The sequence below is a fragment of the Eptesicus fuscus genome, chromosome 7 (genome assembly GCF_027574615.1).
Source record: "Eptesicus fuscus isolate TK198812 chromosome 7, DD_ASM_mEF_20220401, whole genome shotgun sequence".
In the NCBI taxonomy this organism is placed as follows: domain Eukaryota; kingdom Metazoa; phylum Chordata; class Mammalia; order Chiroptera; family Vespertilionidae; genus Eptesicus; species Eptesicus fuscus.
The window spans coordinates 40,387,529-40,410,154 of record NC_072479.1 but is presented as its reverse complement, the minus strand read 5'-3'; the positions used below and the strand labels follow the sequence as shown (position 1 = coordinate 40,410,154).

At 39.7% G+C, this 22,626-nt stretch overlaps 1 protein-coding gene across 3 annotated transcripts in view; it reads left to right on the top strand.

Moving 5' to 3' along the window:
• Positions 1–22,626, top strand: part of TBC1D15 (TBC1 domain family member 15) — a 78,470-nt gene that overhangs the window by 22,928 nt on the left and 32,916 nt on the right. For all 3 annotated transcript variants that reach the window (XM_028131167.2, XM_008155544.3, XM_054718839.1), the window contains exons 2-6: positions 2,014–2,112; positions 3,497–3,571; positions 9,214–9,352; positions 16,162–16,372; positions 22,365–22,467. In XM_028131167.2, the coding sequence (XP_027986968.1) occupies positions 2,014–2,112; positions 3,497–3,571; positions 9,214–9,352; positions 16,162–16,372; positions 22,365–22,467 (627 nt within the window). The remainder of the gene's footprint in view (positions 1–2,013; positions 2,113–3,496; positions 3,572–9,213; positions 9,353–16,161; positions 16,373–22,364; positions 22,468–22,626) is intronic.

Here is a 22,626-nt window from a genome sequence, read left to right as displayed (position 1 = left end):
TTCTTGGTGTGGGCCTCTTATGGTTGTTCTTTCAGACTCTCTGTGCTTCCTGGACTCTGCTTTCTTTCACTAGGTAAGGGGAATTTTCTGTCATTATTTCTTCAAATAGGTTTTCAATTCTTTGCTCTCTCTCTCTTCTTCTGGTCCCCCTATAATGCAAATGTTGGTATGCTTGAAGTTGTCCCAGAGTCTCCTTACACTATCTTCATATTTTTGGATTTTTTTTTCTTTTTGCTCTTCTGATTGGGTGATTTTTGCTTCCTCATATTCCAAATTATTGATTTGATTCTTGGAATCCTCTACTGTTGAATACCTGTAAGTTATTCTTTATTTCAGTTAGTGTATACTTATTTTCTGACTGTTCCTTTCTTATGTCTCACTAAGATCCTTTAAAGTCTCATTAAGTCCCTTGAAGCTCTCATTAAGACCTTTGAAACCTTATAACCATTGTTTTGAACTCTGTATCCAGTAGTTTGCTTGCTTCCATTTCTTTCATTTCTTTCATTTGTGACATGTTTCTTTGTCTCTACATTTTGGCTACCTCCCTGAGTTTGTTTCTATGTATTAGTAGAGCTCTTATGTCTCCTAGAATTGGTAGAGTGGTCTTGTGTAGTAGGTGTCCTGTAGGGCCCAGTGACTCAACCTCCTCAGTCACCTGAGCTGTGCACTCTAGGTGTGCCCTTTTTATGGCCTGGGTGCACAGTCTTGTACTTGAGCTTTGATTGCTGTTGGCATGACTGGGAGGAATTGACTTCCAGGCCAGTTGGCTGTGAGGACCAGCTGTGTCTACAATGGAAGAGTTGCTATGCAGGTGACATCCCTATGCAGCAGGACTTGATTCAGTGGGGCTTTGGTGTTCACTGAGTCTGCCCCTTGAGTGTGTTGCTTGTGGATGTGTAGAGTTGTAATATGCTATGGTCTGAAGCTCTCCATTGGGTGCACCGGCTCTGGGGCTTCCAAGGAGGTGCAAAGTCAGCCACTGCCTGGGGCCACCTGGCATGAACTGCAGTGAGATGTACAGATGACTGCTACTTGCATTGGGCTAGGAAGTGCCCAGGTGAGGCCAGGTTGTAGAAGCAAGGCAGGCTGGTGTCAGTGTAGGGTCTTGGGCCTTGTATTGATAGGTTTGATGCCAGATGCTGCTTGAGAGATTTTAGGAAATCTGAAGCCTGAGCCAGAACAGGCCATTCATATGAAAAAGCCAAGGGTAGGTTCTCAGGGAATCATCAGGGTGGAACAAACAATATGGGCCATGCTTAGAGAAACTCACATATGGCTGCCAGTCAGCTCTGCGATGGGGGAGGTCCCAGCACAGGAACAGTGACCCCAGCTAGCATCCCTGTCTGGGAGAAAGCTGCCCATGAGTTTCTGCCCTGATGCCAGACAGTTCAGTTCCTCCCTGTATGTCCCTGGATTCCCCTAAACCTACTGCCTGGTGCTGGAGCTTAGAGGAAGCAGGACCTTACAAGGTTGTGGAACACCTGGTACTTCAGCAGCTTTCATGTCACTCAGCTACAATCCTTGCTGGTTTTTACAGCCTGAAGTTACAAGGACTTCTTTTCCCAGCTCTGGGAACCCTCGTGGGGGGCTGCGACCCACTGTTTCTCAGGGGCGGTCTTGGAGATATCCCTCCCGATTAAAAAAATGTCACATGTGGGTGTTGGACCAGCCCATTCCATGCCTCTGCCCCTCCTACTAGTCTCAGTGTGCTTTCTTTATTTCTGTGGTTGTAGAACTTCCTTTCAGCCAGCTTTCAGTCAGTTCTGAATGATGGTTGTTCGGTATTTTGTTGTAATTTTGATGTGGTTGTGGGAGGCAACAAGTACTGGTGTTTACCTACACCTCCATCTTGGCTCTCTCATCACAGTCTGTTCCTGATAATACATTTACAAATGAAATAGCCAGAAACTTGGTTCAGGCATTATAGGGAAACATCTCTTTAATTTTTTTAAACTGATGTTGAAATAGTATTGAATAAAAATAGTGTGATTAATCTTATTTTTGCTGTTCCAGGTTATATATGAACAGGAAGGTGTCTATATTCACTCGTCTTGTGGAAAGAGCAATGACCAAGACAGCTTGATTTCAGGAATATTACGTGTTTTAGAGAAGGTATGTTTCCAGTAAATGATTTTATTTAATAATTAATTGTTCATGGTAGTGGCTAATCTTTGGGGCATTATCAGCAAGTTTGGATTCCATGTGTAAGATAAAGATATGTAATTGAACAGTAGTTGTAAACTTAACATTAAATGATATTAGAAATAAAATACTTTAGGTAAGTCAGTAAAATGGCATGGAATACTTAAAAACTTACTGTGTAGAAGTTGCAGTAATATAATCTAATAAAGAGGGAATATGCAAATTGACTGTTACGCCGTCACAAAGATGACGGCGCCCACAGCGGAGGTGGGGTTTCCGTAACACAAGATGGCTGCACCCACAGCGGAGGCGGGGTTTCTGTAACACAAGATGGCTGCATCCACAGTGGAGGCTGAGTTCCCCTAATGAGCCTTAATGAGCAATCAGGGACCTGAGGCTGCGTGGCACTGGGCTGGGGCAGAGGACCTGAGGCTGTGCCCCCTGCCCAGTGGGGCTTGACAGGGACCTCAGGCCGCACCCCCCGCCCTGGTGCCAGGCTGGGGGACCTCAGGCCGTGCCCCCTGCCTGGCAGGTCTTGACGGAGGACCTCAGGCTGCGCCCCTCTCCCCGGCACCGGGCCAGGGGACCTCAGGCCACGCCCCCCGCTTGGCGGGGCTTGACGGGGGACCTCAAGCTGCTTCCCCCGTCCCAGTGCCAGGGAACCTGAGGCTACGTCCGCCACCTGGCGGGGCTTGACGGAGGACCTCAGGCTGTTCCCCCTGCCAAGCGGGGTTTGACAGGGGACCTGAGGCTGTGCCCGCTCCCCCTACCTCCCCTCCCTCCCCCCCCCCCCTGGTGCTGGGCCAGGGGACCTGAGGCTATGCCCCCCGCCTGGCGGGGCTTGACAAGCGTGGGCCTGGCCGGGTCTGGATCTTGCCCAATGGGGGTGGGGCTGGCTGGGTCTGGGTCTCGCGCCATTTTGAGGTGCTGCGGGTGGGCGGGGACTTGACTCTGGGTCCGTGGTGCGCCCCAGACTCTGACAGGAGGAAGATTTTCATATACATTTTACTACATCTCTGACACTTCTATTATAGAGAAAGGGCAAATAGCAGTATTAAAATATTTCCTCTAATTAATCCCCTTTTAATGTGCACGAATTTCATGCACTGGGTCACTAGTTTCTTATAATAAAATGTGAGCAGAGTTTTAAAATCTACATTATATTGGTTGTCCAGTAGTAGTTTATATATGATATCGCATATTTAAAGTGCTAGTATTTAAGAGGTTAACTTATTTTGGGTTCATGGGATTAAAAATAATGTAAGAATGTAATAATGACTAAGAATGTAAGATATTGCTGAATAGTAAATAGTTTTTTTCTAAAATTATGTAGTTCATAATTTTTTTTCTCTAGGATGCTGAAGTTATAGTGGATTGGAGACCATTGGATGATGCTTTAGATTCTTCGAGTATTCTCTATGCTGGAAAGGTATTTAAAAAAAATATATGACTCAGGAAAGTTAGGGCATTAAAAAAATAGCTTTATTGAGATATAATTCATATACCATAAAACTCACTCTATTAAAGTGTATAATTCAGTGGTTTTAGTAAATTTACAGTTTTGTGCAACCATTGCCAATATTTAATTTTAGAACATTTCATCACTCCCAAAAAAGAAACAACCTTATTGGTTGGTCACTCCTTAATCTCCTCTTCTGCCAGTCCCTGGCAACCACTAATCTACTTTGTCTCTGCATTTGCCTATTGTGGACATTTCCATACAATGTGTGGTCTTTTGTGACTGGCTTCTTTCGCTCAGCATAATGTATCAAGGTTTATGCATGATATAGCATTTATTGATATTTTCTTTTTCCCCCCCTAAATAATACTGCATTTATGTACATACCACATTTTGTTTTTTCATTATTTGATGGACTTTTTTTTTTTTTACTTTTAGACTAATATAAATAATGCTGCTATGAACATTCATGTACAAGTTTTTGTGTGAGCATATATTTTCTCTTGAAAACCTAAGAGTAGAATCATTGGGTTTTTATGATAATTTGTCTTTAACATTTGTATCATGTGTTGACTTCTCACTGTGGTAGGTAGAGATTTAACTCTGTCTTATCTCTATTTCACCTTCACCTTGAAACTCTGGCTCAGCTGTCCACATTTCTTCTCTAAGTATTTAATCATGTACATGATCTTCTAATTTCATCTTCATAGAGACATTTCTTCCAAAGTCTTACATGCTTCATTTTGTACTAGTTGCCCTCTGGGTTTTCTGTGCAGCAGTTATCTTGGGGATTCTTTAAGCCTTTTTCCCATATTTTATTCCCTCCCCCCTTTAAAAAAAATCCTATGCTGTTATCTACCTATTTGGGTTTACTCCCTTGTTTTGGGTTTACTCCCAAGTTCCAGTGCTTTCTAAGGAAAAAAAAAGGTGCATGGGAACAAAAAAAATTTTTTTTTTAAACTTTTTTATTCTTATTCTAGATCGGATAGCTTGGATGGCATAGAATTACAGTTTTGAAAATATTTTTTCCCACATGTTTTTGAAAGTTATCATCCCAGGTTTGTCTAGTTTTTTTTATTGATGTTAGGTTGAATGCATTCTAATCCCCTATCCTTTGTATGTATTTTTCTTTTTTAGAATCTTTTAGGATGTCCTGGTAATGAGCCTTTGTAGTCTTTTTTATTTTTTGTGCTGAGTACTTGATGGGCCTGTTTAATATGGAAACTTGAGTCTTTTATTTCTTAGGAAATATTTTTGAGTTATTTCCATTTTTCCTTTTCTTTCCTTAGGAAACTCTTTAGACCTTCTGGACTGGTCCTGTAATTTTTTTTAATACTTTCTTTCCTATTTTCTAATTCATTGTGTATATGTGTATTCTATATTCTGGCAAATTTCTTCAATGTTATCTTTTAGCTATTTTATTGCCTTTTTCATTTTTGTTATATTTTTAAAAAATATTTTTTCAAAATATGTTTTTATTGATTTCAAAAAAGGAAGGGGGAGGGGAAGAGAGATAGAAGCATCTGTGATGAGAGAGAATCATTGAATGGCACCTCCTGCACGTCCTCTACTGGGGATCAAGCCCACAGCCCAGGCATGTACCCTGAACAGAAATTGAACTGTGACCTCCTGGTTCATAGGTTGACGCTCAAGTACTGAGCCACACAGGCCATGCTATAATAGTTTTAATTTCTAGGAAATTGTGTTGTTTGTTCCTTCTCACTGTTACCAGACAGGGCACCTGGCCCTGAGTGGGTCTGCCTAGGGCCAGCCAGTAGTGTGTGGGTTCTTGACTTTGTGCAGGAAAAATTTCACAGCACGAGTCCAGGTGATTATGAGGGAATGTTACTAAAGCTGGGGACAGTAAAACAAGAAGGGGGTTAGCATAGAAGAAGCAACTGGAGAGCCTAGGCTGGGCTGTCCTCTCTGGGAAGTAAGCTGAAAAGGGACCTTGGAAACAGGTTCAAGGGTTAGCTTGGGATGAGTTTCCACTGCCCATTGCTCCTCTGGTTGCAAGTCTCATGGCGTCCCTTGGAGTGTAGGAGATGCCTTCCTGTGGTGGAGGAAGAGGGGAAAGGAAATGGTGGGGGCTGCTCCCTAGAGGGAAAGCTGAATTCTTTTCTTGCTGGCAGGAATCTTTGGGGAGGTCTTGGGGAGAGGAGGGTTGTTTTTAGCATAATATTCATCAGCTTTCTAGATGTGCTCCTTCAGAGTCATGGTCTTCACTGATTGGTCAGTGTCAGGGGGGTGGTTAGTCATTGCAACTAATCCTGGTGTTGCCCACTTGGTTTTGCTACTTTTCTGGGACTGGAGCTGAAATACAACTGGGGCTTAGATGTTATTTCTAGGGAGGTGACCTCTGTACCTGCTAAAAATTGCTCTGCCAGTTCAGCTATCTGTCTCAGTTTCCCTGTTCCACTTATCCTGGCTCACTGGCTTGCCTCACCCTGTTTTTAAACACAGCATCCTGTTCTTAGTGGATGTAATATCCTTCCTTATTTCTAAGGTGTTTAAGGATAGTTTTTTTTTAGATGCTTTCATTTCTGTATATAGTCTACTTCCTCTAATTGACTTTCTTTTTCTTGTTTCATTTGGACTTTGTCTTCTGTATAGACATTTGCCTGAAGTTTGGTGATCTTTGTAGTGCTTGTATTTAACAGCACTCACAGAAAAGTGACTATAATCTCTCTAGGTTTGAGTAGGTTTGGTAATAGTTGGGACTCAGGGTGACCTGGCTAGTCTGCTTCGTTAGAATCCTTGGTGTTGAAATTTAGGGCTACTCATTCTTCAGAGAACAGTCTGCAGATTCCCGGCTGGAAAGGTTAAGCCTGGATTCCAGTGTTACGGGAACTGAGTGGAGGAAGAGAGCTAGGAACCTTGCCAACTCATTGTAGAGATGGACTTTTAGGTAATTCTCCTGTTTTTAGAGTATTATCCCTTTCCTGAGTGTGCTTGGTTTCTCCTAATCCAGAGATAATCTGTTAGCTTTTTTAATGAGTAAACCCCTAGCCTCTGGACTTTGTTAGTAGTCCTGTTTTTAGCTTGACCTTTATCCTGATTTCCAAAAGTACTTGATGTACTTATTTCAAGCCTTTGTGTGAGGTGAGGGTTCTGTAGATGCTTCTTAGCTTTCTCCACTAGAGATGGTAGAGTTGGTAATGATGGTGGTAAAGGCTGCATTCTCCCCCCCCCCCCCACAACAGTGGTTTTATTTTATTTCTTTCTCGTTTTTGTTGTTAATGCTATCCCAAGGATATTTTTCCATTGATATTTAGAAATAGTGGAAGGGATGGGGAGAGACAATGAGAGAGAAACACTGAAGTGAGAGAGACACATCCATTGGTTGCCTCCCTCATGTGCCCAGACCAGGGCCATGGATGGAGCCTGCAACCAAGGTGTGTGCCATTGCCCAGAATCAAACCTGAGACCCTTCAGTCCGAGTGCCTACGCTCTATCGACTGAGCAAAACTGGCTAGGGTAGGGCTGCATTTTTTAAATTGAGTAACCATGTGTGGGGGCTCCCTAGGAAGGATCTGAAAGAAGAAACACTCCACTTTAGAATTTCATTTATTCAGTCACTCCCCAATTTTCAGTCTGTATCTGTTCTTATTACTTAATTTTCTTGTGCCTTTATAATATCTCCTATCCCTACAAATTTCCTTTTTTCCTTTTTAAAAATAAAAGAATGATACTAGCAATATATGAATACATTCTTGTAAAAATTCAAATAATGGAAAGTTAAAGTCCTATTTGATTATAGCTCTGTTCCTCATCTGTCCATTAGTGTATGTCTTTCAAGAATTTATCTGTACAGTTTCCCTATCTACTTATCCATTCCTAGTTTTCTCCTGTGCATTTCTAATTACATATTTACATGTAGTTGTTATACTGCACATATTATCACAACATTTTTATTTACTGTATGTATTGAACATAGATAAATATTAATATATTATCAGTCTAAACTATTGGCTAATATTTCATTGGCTACTCCCTAGTTCAGTGATGGCAAACCTATGACACGCGTGTCAGCACTGACACGCGTAGCCATTTTTGATGACACGCGGCCGCTGAGGCGGCTGCATGCCGAGGATGAAACATTTGCGAAATGTTTTTTCCTCAAAGTGACACACTACCCGAGTTATGCTCAGTTTTTTGGCGAAGTTTGACACACCGAGCTCAAAAGGTTGCCCATCACTGCCCTAGTTTATTATTTACTCATTTCTTTATTGATGAATATTAGGAATTTCCAATTTTTTCACTCTTACAAACAATGCTGTTATGAAAATTCTTATATATGCCTCTTTGTATACATGTGTTAGTATTTTTTTGGAGGGTAGCTGATGAAAAGAGAGTTGTAAAACACATGCCTATTTTGAATTTTAATAAGGTTGGCTGAACTGCCTTTTTGGAGTAAGTACTGTCATCACAGTATGGGGATAGCATTTCCTCATACTGTCTTTCCTGTTTTTATTTTTTAATTGAATAGGGCAAAGTAACTGAAATTCATCTTAACTTGCTTTTCTTTGATTGTTTCTGAAGTTGGATATCCTATATGTTTGGCACTTTATATTTCTTCTTTGACTTGCTTGTTGATAGCATTTGCTTATTTTTCTCTTTTGATATTTGTTGGTTTTGAAATAAATTGGTAGGAGTTGTTTTTGTATTCTGTATATACAAATATATGGTAGATGTTTTTATGTCATCTACCATATATTTTGGAAACATTTTCAGCCAGTCTTGCTTCCCTTTTATGTGTGGTACCTTTTGCTGTATAGAAGTTATTAGACTTTCTGATTTAGTCAAGTTATTAACATTACATTTTAGACTTTTGGTTTTAGTCTCTTTTTAAATGGCAAGTTGTATTAGAACTATACATGTAGATACGTTATTTGTAATGTTTAGCTAATTTTAAGTTAAAGCAAATATGCAGCTGATGGTGGCTTAAATAAGTAGGCACCATTGGCTGTTTTCCTCAGCCAGAAGTCTGAAGATTGGGAGCTATTTGTAGTAGTTATCTTGTTTGGTCTCTTATCTTTATGAGGTGGCTGCCATGTTTTTAAGCCAACACAGCTTCATTGGAAGCAGGAAAAGGGGGAAAAGGGATGAAGCTTTTATTAGGAAAGCAAAATCAGTTCCAGAAGCCCTGCAGTTGACTTCTGCTTATATTTCATTGGCACCCCTAACTGCAAGGCATCTGGGTAAGCTTTTCTTCCCCTCCCCTCCCCTTCTCTCTCTCTTTTTTTTCTAATTGTAAGAGAACGTTTATTTAGAAAGTTACAAAGATAGAAGAAGTGAGCCAGGTGGGCTGTGTAGGCTCAGGAAACAAGCAGCAGAAGCAAAAGAAGGGCCCTTGGAGCTTAGGAGAGGGAAAGGCAAAGGTGTAACATGACTGGGGGGAAGGGAAGGGGGATGGGAAAGGAGGGGGTGTACACCCGATGGTAAAGATGGGCAAGGGAGGAAATGACAGGAAATAGTGTTCGCGTTTTCTCACCAGCGATGCCTGCCATAATGTACAAATTTAATTTATGTAGATGCTGAGAATTCAATTATTGATTGAAATTAAATTCTACTTCTAGTTTCTAAATATTTTATGTGTTACATCATTTTAGGATTCCAGTTCAGTTGTAGAATGGACTCAGGCCCCAAAAGAAAGAGCTCATCGAGGACCAGAACATGTGAACAGTTACGAAGCAGAGTGGGACATGGTTAATACAGTTTCATTTAAAAAGAAGCCACATACCAATGGAGGTATGAATTAAATCTTTTGAAATCTTAAACTGATTTGCTGCATTATTATATAAACAAAAGTACAAAGAAAGTTCTTTTATGTTCCTCAGTCAGAGAAGAAGGATGCTTTGGTGTTTTAATACAGATAACTCTTATATTTTAGTTATATTCCCTTTTCATCACTTTTTTGCTTTGTTTTGTTTTGTTGGTTGTGACTTCATAAAAAAGGCTTTAAAAATACTTTTCTGTTTTGTAGTTATTAATGGCAAAAAATAGAAACACTTTAGAAAATTGCTTTGGCTGTCTCTCATGCATATTTTTCTTAATCTAGTAGAATTTAAAAAAAATAAAGTTATTTCATCCCAAAGCACAAGGGGGAGATGGAGTATACCACTAACCATCCTATTCTAATGTCAGTGTTTCCTGGGAATTTAACAGCTCATTGCAGTCTCCCCTTTATACATGTTCAGTGATTATTCTCTTTTACATATATACTAGAGACATGGTGCATGACATTCGTGCACTGTGGTGGTGGGGTCCCTCAGCCCAGCATGCTACCTCTCACAGTCCGGGACCCCCACCACCGCCGCTGCATTCGCCAGAGCAGTGCTCCCCCTGTGGGAGCGCACTGACCACCAGGGGGCAGCTCCTGCATTGAGCATCTGCCCCCTGGTGGTCAGTGCACATCATAGTGATTGGTCATTTTACCTTTGGTCAATTTGCATATTAGCCTTTTATTATATAGGCTTTAAATCTGTGTTTGCTATGTGGTAATTATCTACATGTAGATAACAAAAAAGAGCCAAGCCAACAGCCTGATAGAACACACATATTACTCCAAATATGGTATAGCCTATCTGTGATATGGCCAGGTTATTTGTGGATTGATCGCTTTTAAATATATTAAACACTTGTATGGAGTTAAAATGTTTTTTTCCTATTGATTCCTCTATGTTTTATAAGTAAAAGTATATTTTATATCTTAATGATTTTGGTTTGGCTATAGGAATTTATCCATGTTTACCAGAATTTATTAGAATATCTGTTGCTACATTTATATAGCATCGTTACTAAGTAAAATTGATTTTAATATATGGCCTGGGAAATTATTCTTATATACTAGAGGTCTGATGCATGAAATTCGTGCAAGAATAGGCTTTCCTTCCCCCGGCTGCTGGCACCGGCTTCCCTCTGGCACTGGCGACCTGGACTTCCCTCGCAGCCCCCGGCCTTATCCGGAAAGATGTCCAGTCTAATTAGCATATTATGCTTTTATTATTAAAGATTATTATAGGTAGTAGTTACATTTTGAACTGTATAATTTCTTGGAAACAGTGGCAATTAAGAAATAAATAGTAATTCACAAGATATTGACAATCAGTTTATGCATGTGTGTGCCTCTCCTATTTATTTATTTATTTACTTAATAACTTATTGGAGTTCTCTTTCTATCAATAAAGAACCAGAGCAATATAAAGTTTTAAGGAAAGATAAAAGCACAGGAGTTTAGTATATTTGGCATGTGAGGGATTTTTAACTTCTCTAGACTAGATTTTTAGGATTGGTTATGTGAATTGCTATTTTTTTGTTGTTGTTGCCTAATACTGTTAAATCCTTGAAAATGAAAAAGTCAGGCTGCAGGAATGAGCAAAATTAGTTTTCAGAATTCCATAGAAGAAAGAAGCATTCCGTGGATGAGAAAAGTATAATCTGACAATAAAGATATTTTTATTTGTTTTTTTTAGAGAGAGAGGAAGGGGGGAGAGAGAGAAACATGATGTGGAAGAGAAACATCGATCAATTGCCCCCACTACTTGCCCGACCTGGGATCGAACCCACAACCTAGGTATGTGCCAGGACTGGGAATTGAACCCACAACTTTTTGGTGTACAGGACGACGCTCCAACCAATTGAGCCACTGGCCAGGGCTAAAGATCTTTTTTAGAATAATGGTTTTCAACTTTGCACATTGCAATTATTTGGTAAGATTAGGCTTTTAAAAAAATACTAATGCCTGGATTTTATTCAAATTAAACCATACTCTGGAGATAGAACCTGGACATCAGTACTTTTCAAAATCTCCTAGTGATTTAAATGTGTGAAGTTGAGAACCTCTGTATAGCTTAGCAAAAAACACAGATGTAAATACTGCTTACATGGCTTGGCCATGCATTGTGACTTACAAAAGTAAAGAGCATAACTTTATTTCATAGTTAGTAAAAGTTAAGATTTTCTTCTTTTTTCACCAGTATTAAAAAAAAAATTGTGGTTGTGCATAGCAGTAAGAAATACATTGGACAATATGGCCCAATATGCATACATATATTTAATTGAACAAGGAGTTATGAAGTGCAATGCACTCTGTCCCATCCTATCCTGTCCTAGACTACCTTATCTGATTATATTTTATCAAAACTCCTTTCTAAAGGAGACATTTTCCAGACTTGATGTTTCAGAATTCAAAATTGTGCCATTATGAAACTATATATATATATATATATATATATATATATATATATATATATATTTTAATCCTCACCCAAGGATATTTTTTCTATTGATCTTTTAGAGAGAGTGAAAGAGAGGAAGGGAGGGGTGGGGAAAAGAGAGAGAGAGAGGAAGAGAGAGAAACATTGATATAAGAGAGACACATCAATTGGTTGCCTCCTGCACGTGCCCTGACTGGGGCTGGGTTTTGAACCTGCACCAGAGGTACATGCCTTGACCAGGAATTGAATCCAAGATACTTCCATCTGAGGGCTGATGCTCTAACCACTGAGCAAACTTGCCAGGGCCATTTTTATATTTTTAAAAAGGATTTTTTTCAAATATTTTTACTCTCGGTGATTCACAAAGGAAACTTGGGACAAACCTTTAAAAAATTGACTATCAAAGATTTATTTAACTTTATATTTCTTTAGAGCTTCTACTAGATATTTGCTTTTATGTACTAGGTTTTGAAAATACATATTCCCAGAACAACAGACTGCGATGATGCTCTACAAACCCATCTAAAATGTCCTGTCCTTGATGTTAATTCTATTTAAGACATGGATACTCACTGAGCTCTTTTTTTTTACTTTTCTGCATTATGGCCAGTTTTCTCATGTCAGTGTTTTGGAGATGTTTTTATATGTATTTGGTAACATAGTAAGTTCATCAGTACCAGTTAGTTTTATTACCTTTCTGTAAGGAAAAAGAAGGAAATTTTGAGCTAACTCTTGGTTTCTGTTTCTTTGTAACCATCTGTTTCTGGTTAGTTATTGATGATAGATTAAATTGTTGACCTGTCCTAATTATTCATTTATTCAACACATCTTTGAGTACCTGTTATGTGGTAGTCACTCTTCTAGGAGCTGGGGATATAGCTGTGATAAAATAAAGTTCCTGTTCTCATGAAGCTATATTCTAGTAAAGGGACTTCTAGAATTGACTTGTAATGTTTATCTCATCACTTGTCAGCATTTTAACTGAGGAAATGTGTGAGGCATTTTCTGTTTTATTTAATACTAGAGGACTGTTGCACGAATTCGTACACTAGTGGGGTCCCTTGGCCTGGCCTGCGGGATTGGGCTGAAGCTGGCTCTCCGACATCCCCCGAAGGGTCCCCAAGGTTGGCCAGCTGGGGAGGGACCACGAGAGGGCTCCAGGGCGTGTCTGGCCCTTCTCACTCAGTCCCAATTGGCTGGACCCCAGTAGCAAGCTAACCTACCTGTTGGAGCATCTGCCCCCTGGTGGTCAGTGCACGTCATAGCGAGCAGTTGAGCAGCCTTAGCATATCATTAGCATATTATGCTTTGATTCGTTGAACGGACTGGACACTTAGCATATTAGGCTTTTATTATATAGGGCTAGAGGCCCAGTGCATGAAATTCATGCACTGATGGGGGGGTGTCCCTCAGCCCAGCCTGCACCCTCTCCAATCTGGGACCCCTAACTTAAGAATTTTATTTAAATAATTGTTTATATCTAGTTTTCCATAGCTCTTTTGCTGTGAGGGGTCCCTGTGGGATTGGGCCTAAACCAGCAGTTGGACATCCCTCTCACAATCCGGGACTGCTGGCTCCTAACCAATTACCTGCTTGGCTGACTGATTGCCCCTAACCACCCTGCTTGCCAGCCTGATAGCCCCCAACTACTCCCCTGCTGGCCTTATTGACACCTAACCACTCCCCTGATGGCATGATTGACACCTAATTGCTCACCTGCCGGCCTGATCGCTCCCAGCTGCCTCCCCCGGCAGGCCTGGTCACCCCCAACTGCCCTCCCCTGCAATCCTGGTCCCCCTCACCTGCCCTCCCATGCAGGCCTGGTTGCCCCCAACTGCCCTCTCCTGCAGGCCTAGTTGCCCCCAACTGCTCTCTCCTGCTGGCCGACGACATGGGGGGGGGGTGGCCATCTTGTCACGATGTGGAGGCGGCCATCTTGTGATGATGTGGGGGCGGCCATCTCGTGACGACGTGGAGTGGCCATCTTGTGGTGATGTGTGGGCGGCCATCTTGTGACAACGGGGTGGCCATCTTGTGATGGTCAATTTGCATATAACCTCTTTATTATATAGGATGTAATGTGTGTCTCTTCCTTTAATGAAGAAAAAATCTGTAAAATTTTTAGTTTTGGATATTCACAAACTCCTGATGATTCATGTAACCTGCATATATTATTTAATATTCTCCACATGATTTTCTTACATTAATTTGGGTTAAATACTTTTTTGTGTAACTTAAGAATTTCATTTAAATAATTGTTTATATCTAGTTTTCCATTGCTCTTTTGCTATGAAAATATTTTTGTTCTTTGCAGATAATATAGTCTAAGTGTATATTCACACTTAAATGATTCATGAAGACATTGGAATTGTAGAATTGTTCTCACTTTGATATTAGCTTGTGGTAATGTTATATGCTCTATAATATAAATTCTAGTAAAAGATGTTATATAGCATCCAATTGGGCACATGTCACTTAATCTAATGCCAGTCTTAGATATGAGTTCACCATTTTAACTGGTGTGTTACTTGAGCCTTTCTGGGCTTCCTTTGAAATGATACTTGCTCAAGTGCCCATGAAATAGGCATGGTGCCTGCATTCCTTGCAGGTAGCAATTTCTGTAAGCTGTAGATTTCTTTGTGTCAATGTAGGAGATCTTTTTGGAGTTGATGGAGCTATCATGTTCCTGTCTATATAAGAAGGGTGATATACATGCAGGTCAACAGCAATAGATCTACCCTTTGATCAAGTCCTATATGCATATATCATCTATGCAGTTTATCCTTGTACAATTGATGGTGTGGGACGGAATTAATGAAGAGCTTGAATAACAGTATGACACTTCTTAGGAAAGAACATTAGGTACAATGTTTTTTAAAATTTTAGGAACATGACATGCTTATGTCTGAGTTAAAATGTTAAAATAAAATGATTTGAAATTATAACTAGACTAGTAGCCCGTTTGCACGAAGATTCGTGCAATAGACCTTCATTTACCTGGCTGCCTGCACCGGGGACCCAGGCCTTGGCTGTGGCCACCGCCTTCTGCCTTATTTCAGGGTTGGGGCTTGGCCCCGGGCGGTGGCCTTGGGCTCTGCCGCACCCAGCGTCCCTGCTACCGATCGCAGGAGCCGACCCCCAGTGGTTTCCTGCGATCTGCGCAGGCTCCCCGCTGGTGCCCAAGGCCCGGAAAGCCTCGGGCGGCTTTCCCGGCCTTGGGCTCCGCCACACCCCAACATCCCTGCAAGGGTTTCCTGGTGGGTGTGGTTGGAAGGCGTGGCTTGGTTGGTGGGCGTGGCTTGGGCATAGCGAAGGTGCGGTCAATTTGCATATTTGTCTATTATAAGGTAAAATTAGAAACTAATTTTGTACATTAATGAGAAGAAACATTTTTCCTTGTTCTTTAAATTTTTATTTAAATGGATAATCTTTAAGTTGCTTGTTATCAATTATGATATTGTTCACAAACCTAGGATTTAAAGCTTCTATAAACAGCCCACAAACTCAGAAAATGCTTTATTTTACATAACTATAGTTTGATTTGAAATGAGGTCTTAATTTAGTATAAGATTGATTTAGCAGGAAAATTAAATGTATTCATTCTCTTGGAAGCATTCACAACTTAGTTATATTTTCACCCTTAATTCCCCAGTATTCTTTGGGTTTTTGCCCGCCCCCTTCTCCCCCCAAATAATAGTCTGGCTATTCACCCCAGTATTTTTTTTTTATACTGGTATACTTATCTTCACTCAGTGTAGTCTAGTAAAAATAATTGCAACGGAAGTGATGGAAATAAAGGTTTGTTTTTGTTTTAAATGATTGTCCAAGAGCATCATCATTCATATTTGGCGGAGTGGAAAATATTAACATTTATTGAGTATTTGCTACATACTTTCCCTGTACCTAGTTAGTTGACAAGTATTATCTCTCAATTCTTAGAATAACATTGTGAGGTAAGTATAATTCTCTCCATTTTACAGATGATGAAACAGGCTCAGAAAGATTCAGTTATTTGCTCCAAATCATTTGCTTAGTAAGATTGTGGTATTGTAATTTGAATACAGCCAGCCTGCTTCCAGAGTCATGTTCATTTTGGGCAAAGCTTATATTTAAATGGGGATAACCTTTTTAATTTGCGTGCAATAGGATAATTATTTTAAAAATTGTTTTTTAAAGAAAATATATGCTGCCATTTTTAATACAGGTGGGAACCATAGTGATATGAATGGTATAGTCATTCCCTAGGGTCAACACATTTCTGTTAGGCCATCATGAAGAGCACTGTTAGTACCTTTTAAAAAGGTGAACAAAAATATTTTGCCCCACTTTCTTGTTTTTAAGATACTCCAAGTCAAAGAAATGGGAAAAGCAAATGGTCATTCCTGTTCAGTTTGACAGACCTGAAATCAATCAAGCAAAACAAAGAGGGTATGGGCTGGTCGTATTTGGTATTCTGTCTAAAGGATGACGTCGTTCTCCCTGCTCTGCACTTTCATCAAGGTGATAGCAAACTACTGATTGACTCTCTTGAAAAATATGTGGTATTGTGTGAGTAAGTATCAATTATTTTCTACTTATTGAAATTGGATTGTTGTATTGGACTCAAGGCAAACTATTTTCACTTGTCAATGGGTATTAGCGACCTATGTGTGTACCAGGGCACAAGAGGCTTTTTATTTTCCTGGGATATCAACTACTTTGAAAAATATTTTTCCATTTTAATAACTTGGATCTGCAATCTATTGTCATGGCACTGTTTTAAAGAAAAGAGTGGTCTGATATTTTTATACACATTTAAGTGAAGATGCATCAGTGGCTTATGGATTATATATTTACTAAATTTACCTTTTATTATGTAGTTTTTTTTTAGGTATGTAGAGTTTTATTTGTAATATTGCAGATTTAAGTTAGGCAAGTCTAAGCCCTTTATAAAATTACTAGAGGCCCCATTCAGGAAATTCGTGCAGTGGGGTTGGGGGTTCCCCTCAGCCCAGCCTGTGCCCTCTCGCAGTTCGTCACCCCTTGGAGGATGTCTGCCTACCGGCTTAGGCTTGCTCCCTGCTGGCAGGTGGACATCCTCCAAGGGGTTCTTAGCGCTGCCACAGAGGCAGGAGAGGCTCCCGTCACCACCGCTGCGCTTGCCAGCTATGAGCCCGGCTTCTGGCTAAGCGGTGCTCTTCCAGTGGGAACGCACTGACCACCAGGGGGGAAGCTCCTGCGTTGAGTGGGATAAGGCTGAAACCGGCTTTCCGACATCCCCCGAGGGGTCCCGGATTGCGAGAGGGTGCGGGCCAGGCCGAGGGACCCCACCAGTGCATGATCAGGGTTGGGGAGAGACTTGAAAGGTTGGCCAGCTGGGGAGGGACCACAGGAGGGCTCCAAGGCGTGTCCGGTCTGTCTTGCTCAGTCTCAGTCGGTTGGACCCCAGCAGCAAGCTAACCTACTGGTTGGAGCATCTGCCCCCTGGTGGTCAGTGCACATCATAGCGACTGGTTGACTGGTTGACTGCCCCCTGGTGGTCAGTGCATGTCATAGCCAGTAGTTGAGCGGCCTTAGCATATCATTAGCATATTATGCTTTGATTGGTTGACTGGATGACCGGACTCTTAGCACATTAGGCTTTTATTATATAGGATTATAATCACTTTTCAAAAACCTTATATCTTACATTTATTCACCTATGTGCCTTTGTACACACATTCTTTCTTGCTGTCACTCTCATCAAATATATTTTGGGTATCAATTATGTTCTGAGCACTGTGCTAGTTGTTTGATATTTAGTAGAGAATAAAACAGGCACATTTCTTGATATCTGAGAGTTTATGGTCTCATGAAGGATGATGACCAATAAGTGGCAATAAAATCAAGAACTAAGATGAAGGATGTATGTACAAGGATGTTTTGGGAGCTCCCAGGAAGAGAGGAAGGGTACCTCATTCAGATTGCAGGTTGGGTAGGGCTCAGGAATACTTTCTGAGGAAGCGACATCTAAGACCTGACGAGTGAACATTAGCATGAAAGGGAAGGTCGTATTTAAAAAGAGAAATGTTTTAAATAGAGAAAGGATGTAAAACTGATGTAATCACAGAACAGAAGTAATTCAATATCACAGGTCTGCATAGTGGGAAAAGGGAGGTTACTAAATATAAAGATGAGGCCAAAGAGCTGGGTAAAGGCCAAAGCATGAAGCATCTTGTAAATCATGTTAGCAAGTTGTTCTAGTCATCTAGATGAAATTATAGTGGCATGAAATGGGAGAGTGACAGGGAAGATATAAGTATTAAAGTTTGTGATTGATTGGATATGTGGAGGTGAGAAGGGAGAAGTTGCGATTTTCAGCTTGGGGAACTGTAGGGATGATTGTTAACTTCATGAATGATGTCCTCACTTTATAATAGAAAATAGAAAAATGTCCTTATTTTATCATGACTAAATTTAGTTTATATAAAGCTAAGAGTGACCCAATAGTTGGAAGATACTGACTATGTATTTTCTGGAATGAAATTTTCTCCCCTATTATGTTGATCATTCCTGGCTGGCATTAGATATGCTGATCATTACCAGTAACCATAAGAAAGTTGGGCCTGGTTGGTAGTATTTGGGTCTGGATCTTCAAGTGAAAGGCTGTGACTAGGCTACCATACAGGAGATTAAGTAGATTTCAGGTGAGGCATTGTCACGATTAGGGCAGAAGGTTTGGCCATCTGAATAGCACGTGTTAAAGACTTGGGTTTTACTTTTGAGCAAGCAAGCTCATTAATCAGTGTTGTGATGTAACACTCACAAAATAGCTCATTCGATCTGGGACTTGATTAAAGCATAGTACCAAGGATGAAGTGGTAGAACCTCTCTACTGGTGAGTTCATACTTTGGAGAACTGGGCTTAATTTTAAATGTGTTAGACTATTCTACATGGAAAAGGTGATGTGTAATAAAAGGGATAAAAATGGTATCATGAAAAACATTAACTTGAAGAGGAATTTTGGTGTAACATTAAATAAAATCCAGATTTCTTACTATGGTCAACGAGGATCTGCCCTATCTTAGCTCTATTTATCTCTTAAACCTTATCTCACACTATTCTCTTCTGTAGTCTAGCCACATGATTTTCTTTCAGGTCCTAAAACACCCTAAATGCTTTCTTGTCGTAGGGTCTTCTTATGTATCCATCTCTCTTTTTGTGGGATATATTTTTTCCTTTCTGATCCTCATGATATTAGTATAATGGCACTTCCTCAGAAGAGCTTCTCTGGATGCCCCTGTCTCCCATATAATGTAGGTTCCCACGTCCATTCCTTTTCACTGTCTCATTCTCTTGTTTGCTTCCTTCATGGCCCTTAACAGAATAAAATCATTTTGTCTATTTTTTAATGTTCTGCTCTAGAATGTAAGCCCATATAGATAGGCAGGGATTACTTCTATTTTGTTTGTATTGTCTCCTGAGTTCCTAGCACAGTGCATAGCATATATTTGCACAATCAATCTTAGTTGAATGAATAAGTGGTATGATACTTTTAATTCTATAAGTAATATTGAAAGCGATGTTAAAAGAAATAAATTGTACATTTGTTTTGTATGACTCCAAAGAGAAAATAGAAGGAAATAGATTTTAGCTTAAGATGTAGAGCGTTTTCTATCCTGGATGGGAAACAGATGTACTCAGCAATCTGTCTATAATAATAAAAGTGTAATATGCTAATTAGACTGGACAGCTGAACGACCCTCTGGATGTCATTCTGGACAAAGCCGCGGGGGCTGAGGCAGAGGTGGTTAGGTGTGATGAGGCAGGCAGGCAAGTGATTAGGGGCGATCAGGCAGACAGGCGAGCCGTTAGGGGTGATGAGGCAGGCAGGCAGAGTGGTTAGGGGCGATCAGGCAGGCGGGCGAGCCGTTAGGGTCGATTAGGCAGGCAGGTGAGTGGTTAGGGGCGATCAGGCAGGCGGGCGAGCAGTTATGAGCCAGAGGTCCTGGATTGCAAGATGGTGAAGGCCTGGCTGAGGGACTGCCCTCCCCCCCTCCATGCACGAATTTCATGCACCGGGCCTCTAGTCACATTATAAGGGCATGTGTAGCTTGAATGTGTGCTGGTGATATTTTAATGAAGTCTGTAAGTGAACTGTTGTTTTCTTTCCTGCATTTGTAAATTACTGAGTAGTAAATATAAGAATCAGACAGTTGCTGATAAAAATATCACCATTATCGGTGAAGCTTAGATATGCAGCATCATATAATCCACCCCAAATTAGTTTTGAAGGCACCCAGTTTTTGTCATTTTTAGATAACTGCAGGTCTCCCTCAAGAGGACAGATCACTTATGATGTGAATGAGAGCAGGCTAGAAACTGCTTTCTCTGTTGGCAGGCTGATCCAGGAACAGGAGAGAGCCGGAATGGGATTATGCCAAACATGAACCTTGTTCTTTCCTGATTTCAGCAATCAGTTGTGTCCCTGTGAAGGAGAATTTCTTTAGAACAAGTTCATATTTCCATTTGGAAACATGAAACCGAGGGAACGGTGTTCTTCTTTCTCCCTCTATTTTTTTATTCAACAACTAATTTTTTTTTTTTTTTTTTTTTTGAGGAACTGGGTCAAGTGCTGGAAAGAGCAGTAATCAAAAAAGATATGACCCCTGCCTTCATGGAGTTTGTACTATTGTGGAAATGTAGCAATATTCTGGAATGCCAATACTCTGTAATTGCCTAACAATATACTACTTGTCTTTTGGCTGATGTACTTTAAAAATGTTTTGTTGATTTTTTTAGGGGCAACTAAGTCTTAAATTTCTTATATCTTTCCTCCTAGAGCTCTCCCCAAGCCCCTCATCACAGAACATTGGCTATAAAAAATGAAATCATTCCTTTTTACAAAGTATCTGTGGTTGCTTGTTCATTAGGCAATCATTTCTTCTTCCCATCTACAGTTTACTGACTATAGTTTTAGATCTGTAGCAATAATGATCTGAGTCCAGATAGTTGAAGGTTGTATATTTGTTTCTCTTCTACATGCATAACCAGAGTTTTGACTTTAATGACCAATTTTTATTTGGATTTTAAAGAAATAATTTGACTTAATTATTGTTAGAAACAAAATATAACCACTGCACCAGCAGCACTGTGGTAGGAAAAAGTATGTTTCTATGTTAGTTTCTTGTTCTGGTGCTACATTTAAAAGTTGACCTATTATTTGAAAATACTATGCGAGAACCTGTACTGTAGGTCTTCATATTAAACATAACCCCAAAAAGTGCTCAGAAAGATGGAGTTTAATGAAAATTGAACATTAAAAAAATTTTTTTTCTACTGCAAATGACTCAACTTCAACTACTTTTAAAAAGCCAAAAGGCTTATTAAGCTCCTATTGGCTCCAAAGATTGAGTGCTGTTTCTGAGTATGTAAGAATAAGACCCTTTTTTGGATTTCATATTCCCCTTAGCATTGCTGTTGCATTCTGTTATGTTAGAATTGAGAAGCGATAACTGTTATTAAAGTTCTTATCTCAAACATTTATAATAAACTATAAATAGATAGTAGCAAAATAATACATTTAATTTTTATTTTAAACACAAAAGTTGTGGATTCATTACAGTTGACTTACTGAGTTATCAAACTTATTTGAATAGAAAAAAGTGGGTAATTCATCTGATTACCTGAAATTAGATGTCTGCTTGGGATGTATTTTATTTGTTCTGTAGCTCTGCAGAAATACAAAGAAAAACTTGTGTCCAGAGCTTAATAAGCAGGAACTAAAAAATATTACCTGAACTGTACATTATATAACCTTGTTAAATATTTTTGTGTATGTTAATTACGGTTAGCATAATTGATGATCTTTAACAGATAATCTTCCCATTTATATTTTTAAATAGGTTTTACTGATTTCAGAGAGAGAAAGGAAGAGGAAGAGAGAGAGAAACATCAGTGATGGAAATCATTGATTGGCTGCCTCCTGCATGCCCCTTACTGGGGATTGAGCCTGCAACTCAGGCATGTGCCCTAACTGGGAATTGAACCATGACCTCCTGGTTCATTGGTCGATGCTCAACTACTTAGCCACACCAGCCGGGCTGTATCTTATATTTTTAACATCTTATATGCAATACTACCAAGCTGTGGAATGAAATTGGAAACCATTTCAAAATGGGACATTTTCCTAGAGTATATAATAGTATATATACTGATGAATCCTATAGTGTGTTTTGTCTTACTTTAGTTTTGATGATATAAAGGAGGCTATATTTTTAAGGTTTTCTGCTATAATTCTAAACCAGAATTTGGGTTCATTACAATGTAGTCCTCTTGGTTTTACTTAGAAGAAAAATATACCGGTACTTCAACCCTTTTATATTTGCTAATTTAATATTTCATGTAGTTTTGGAACTCAAGGTAGTTTTAAGTACTTGTTAATATTATATTAATGGGAAACTTCTAAAACTAAACATTTAAGTTTTTCATTGTTGTTAAGGAAAAGTAACTGCACTAGAGTTATTCAGGTAGTAATTGATGCATTGTGCTAGCATTTTCAACACATCCCTTCTTTTTATTACAGAGCTCCACAGGATAAAAGAATACTTCTTGTGAATTGTCCGAATAAGAGTCTTTCACAGTCTTTTGAAAATCTTCTTGATGAACCAACATATGGTTTAATACAAGTATGTTTCTTAAATCTGTCTGTATTATTAATCTGTTAATCTATCTCCATTATTTTATATATATATATACCCCCTACCTCTCAACTTGCTTAGTTACACAGAATGAGGCAAATGTCTCTTTGTAAACTTTATAAAACTGTTCGCTGTAATTTTATAGAA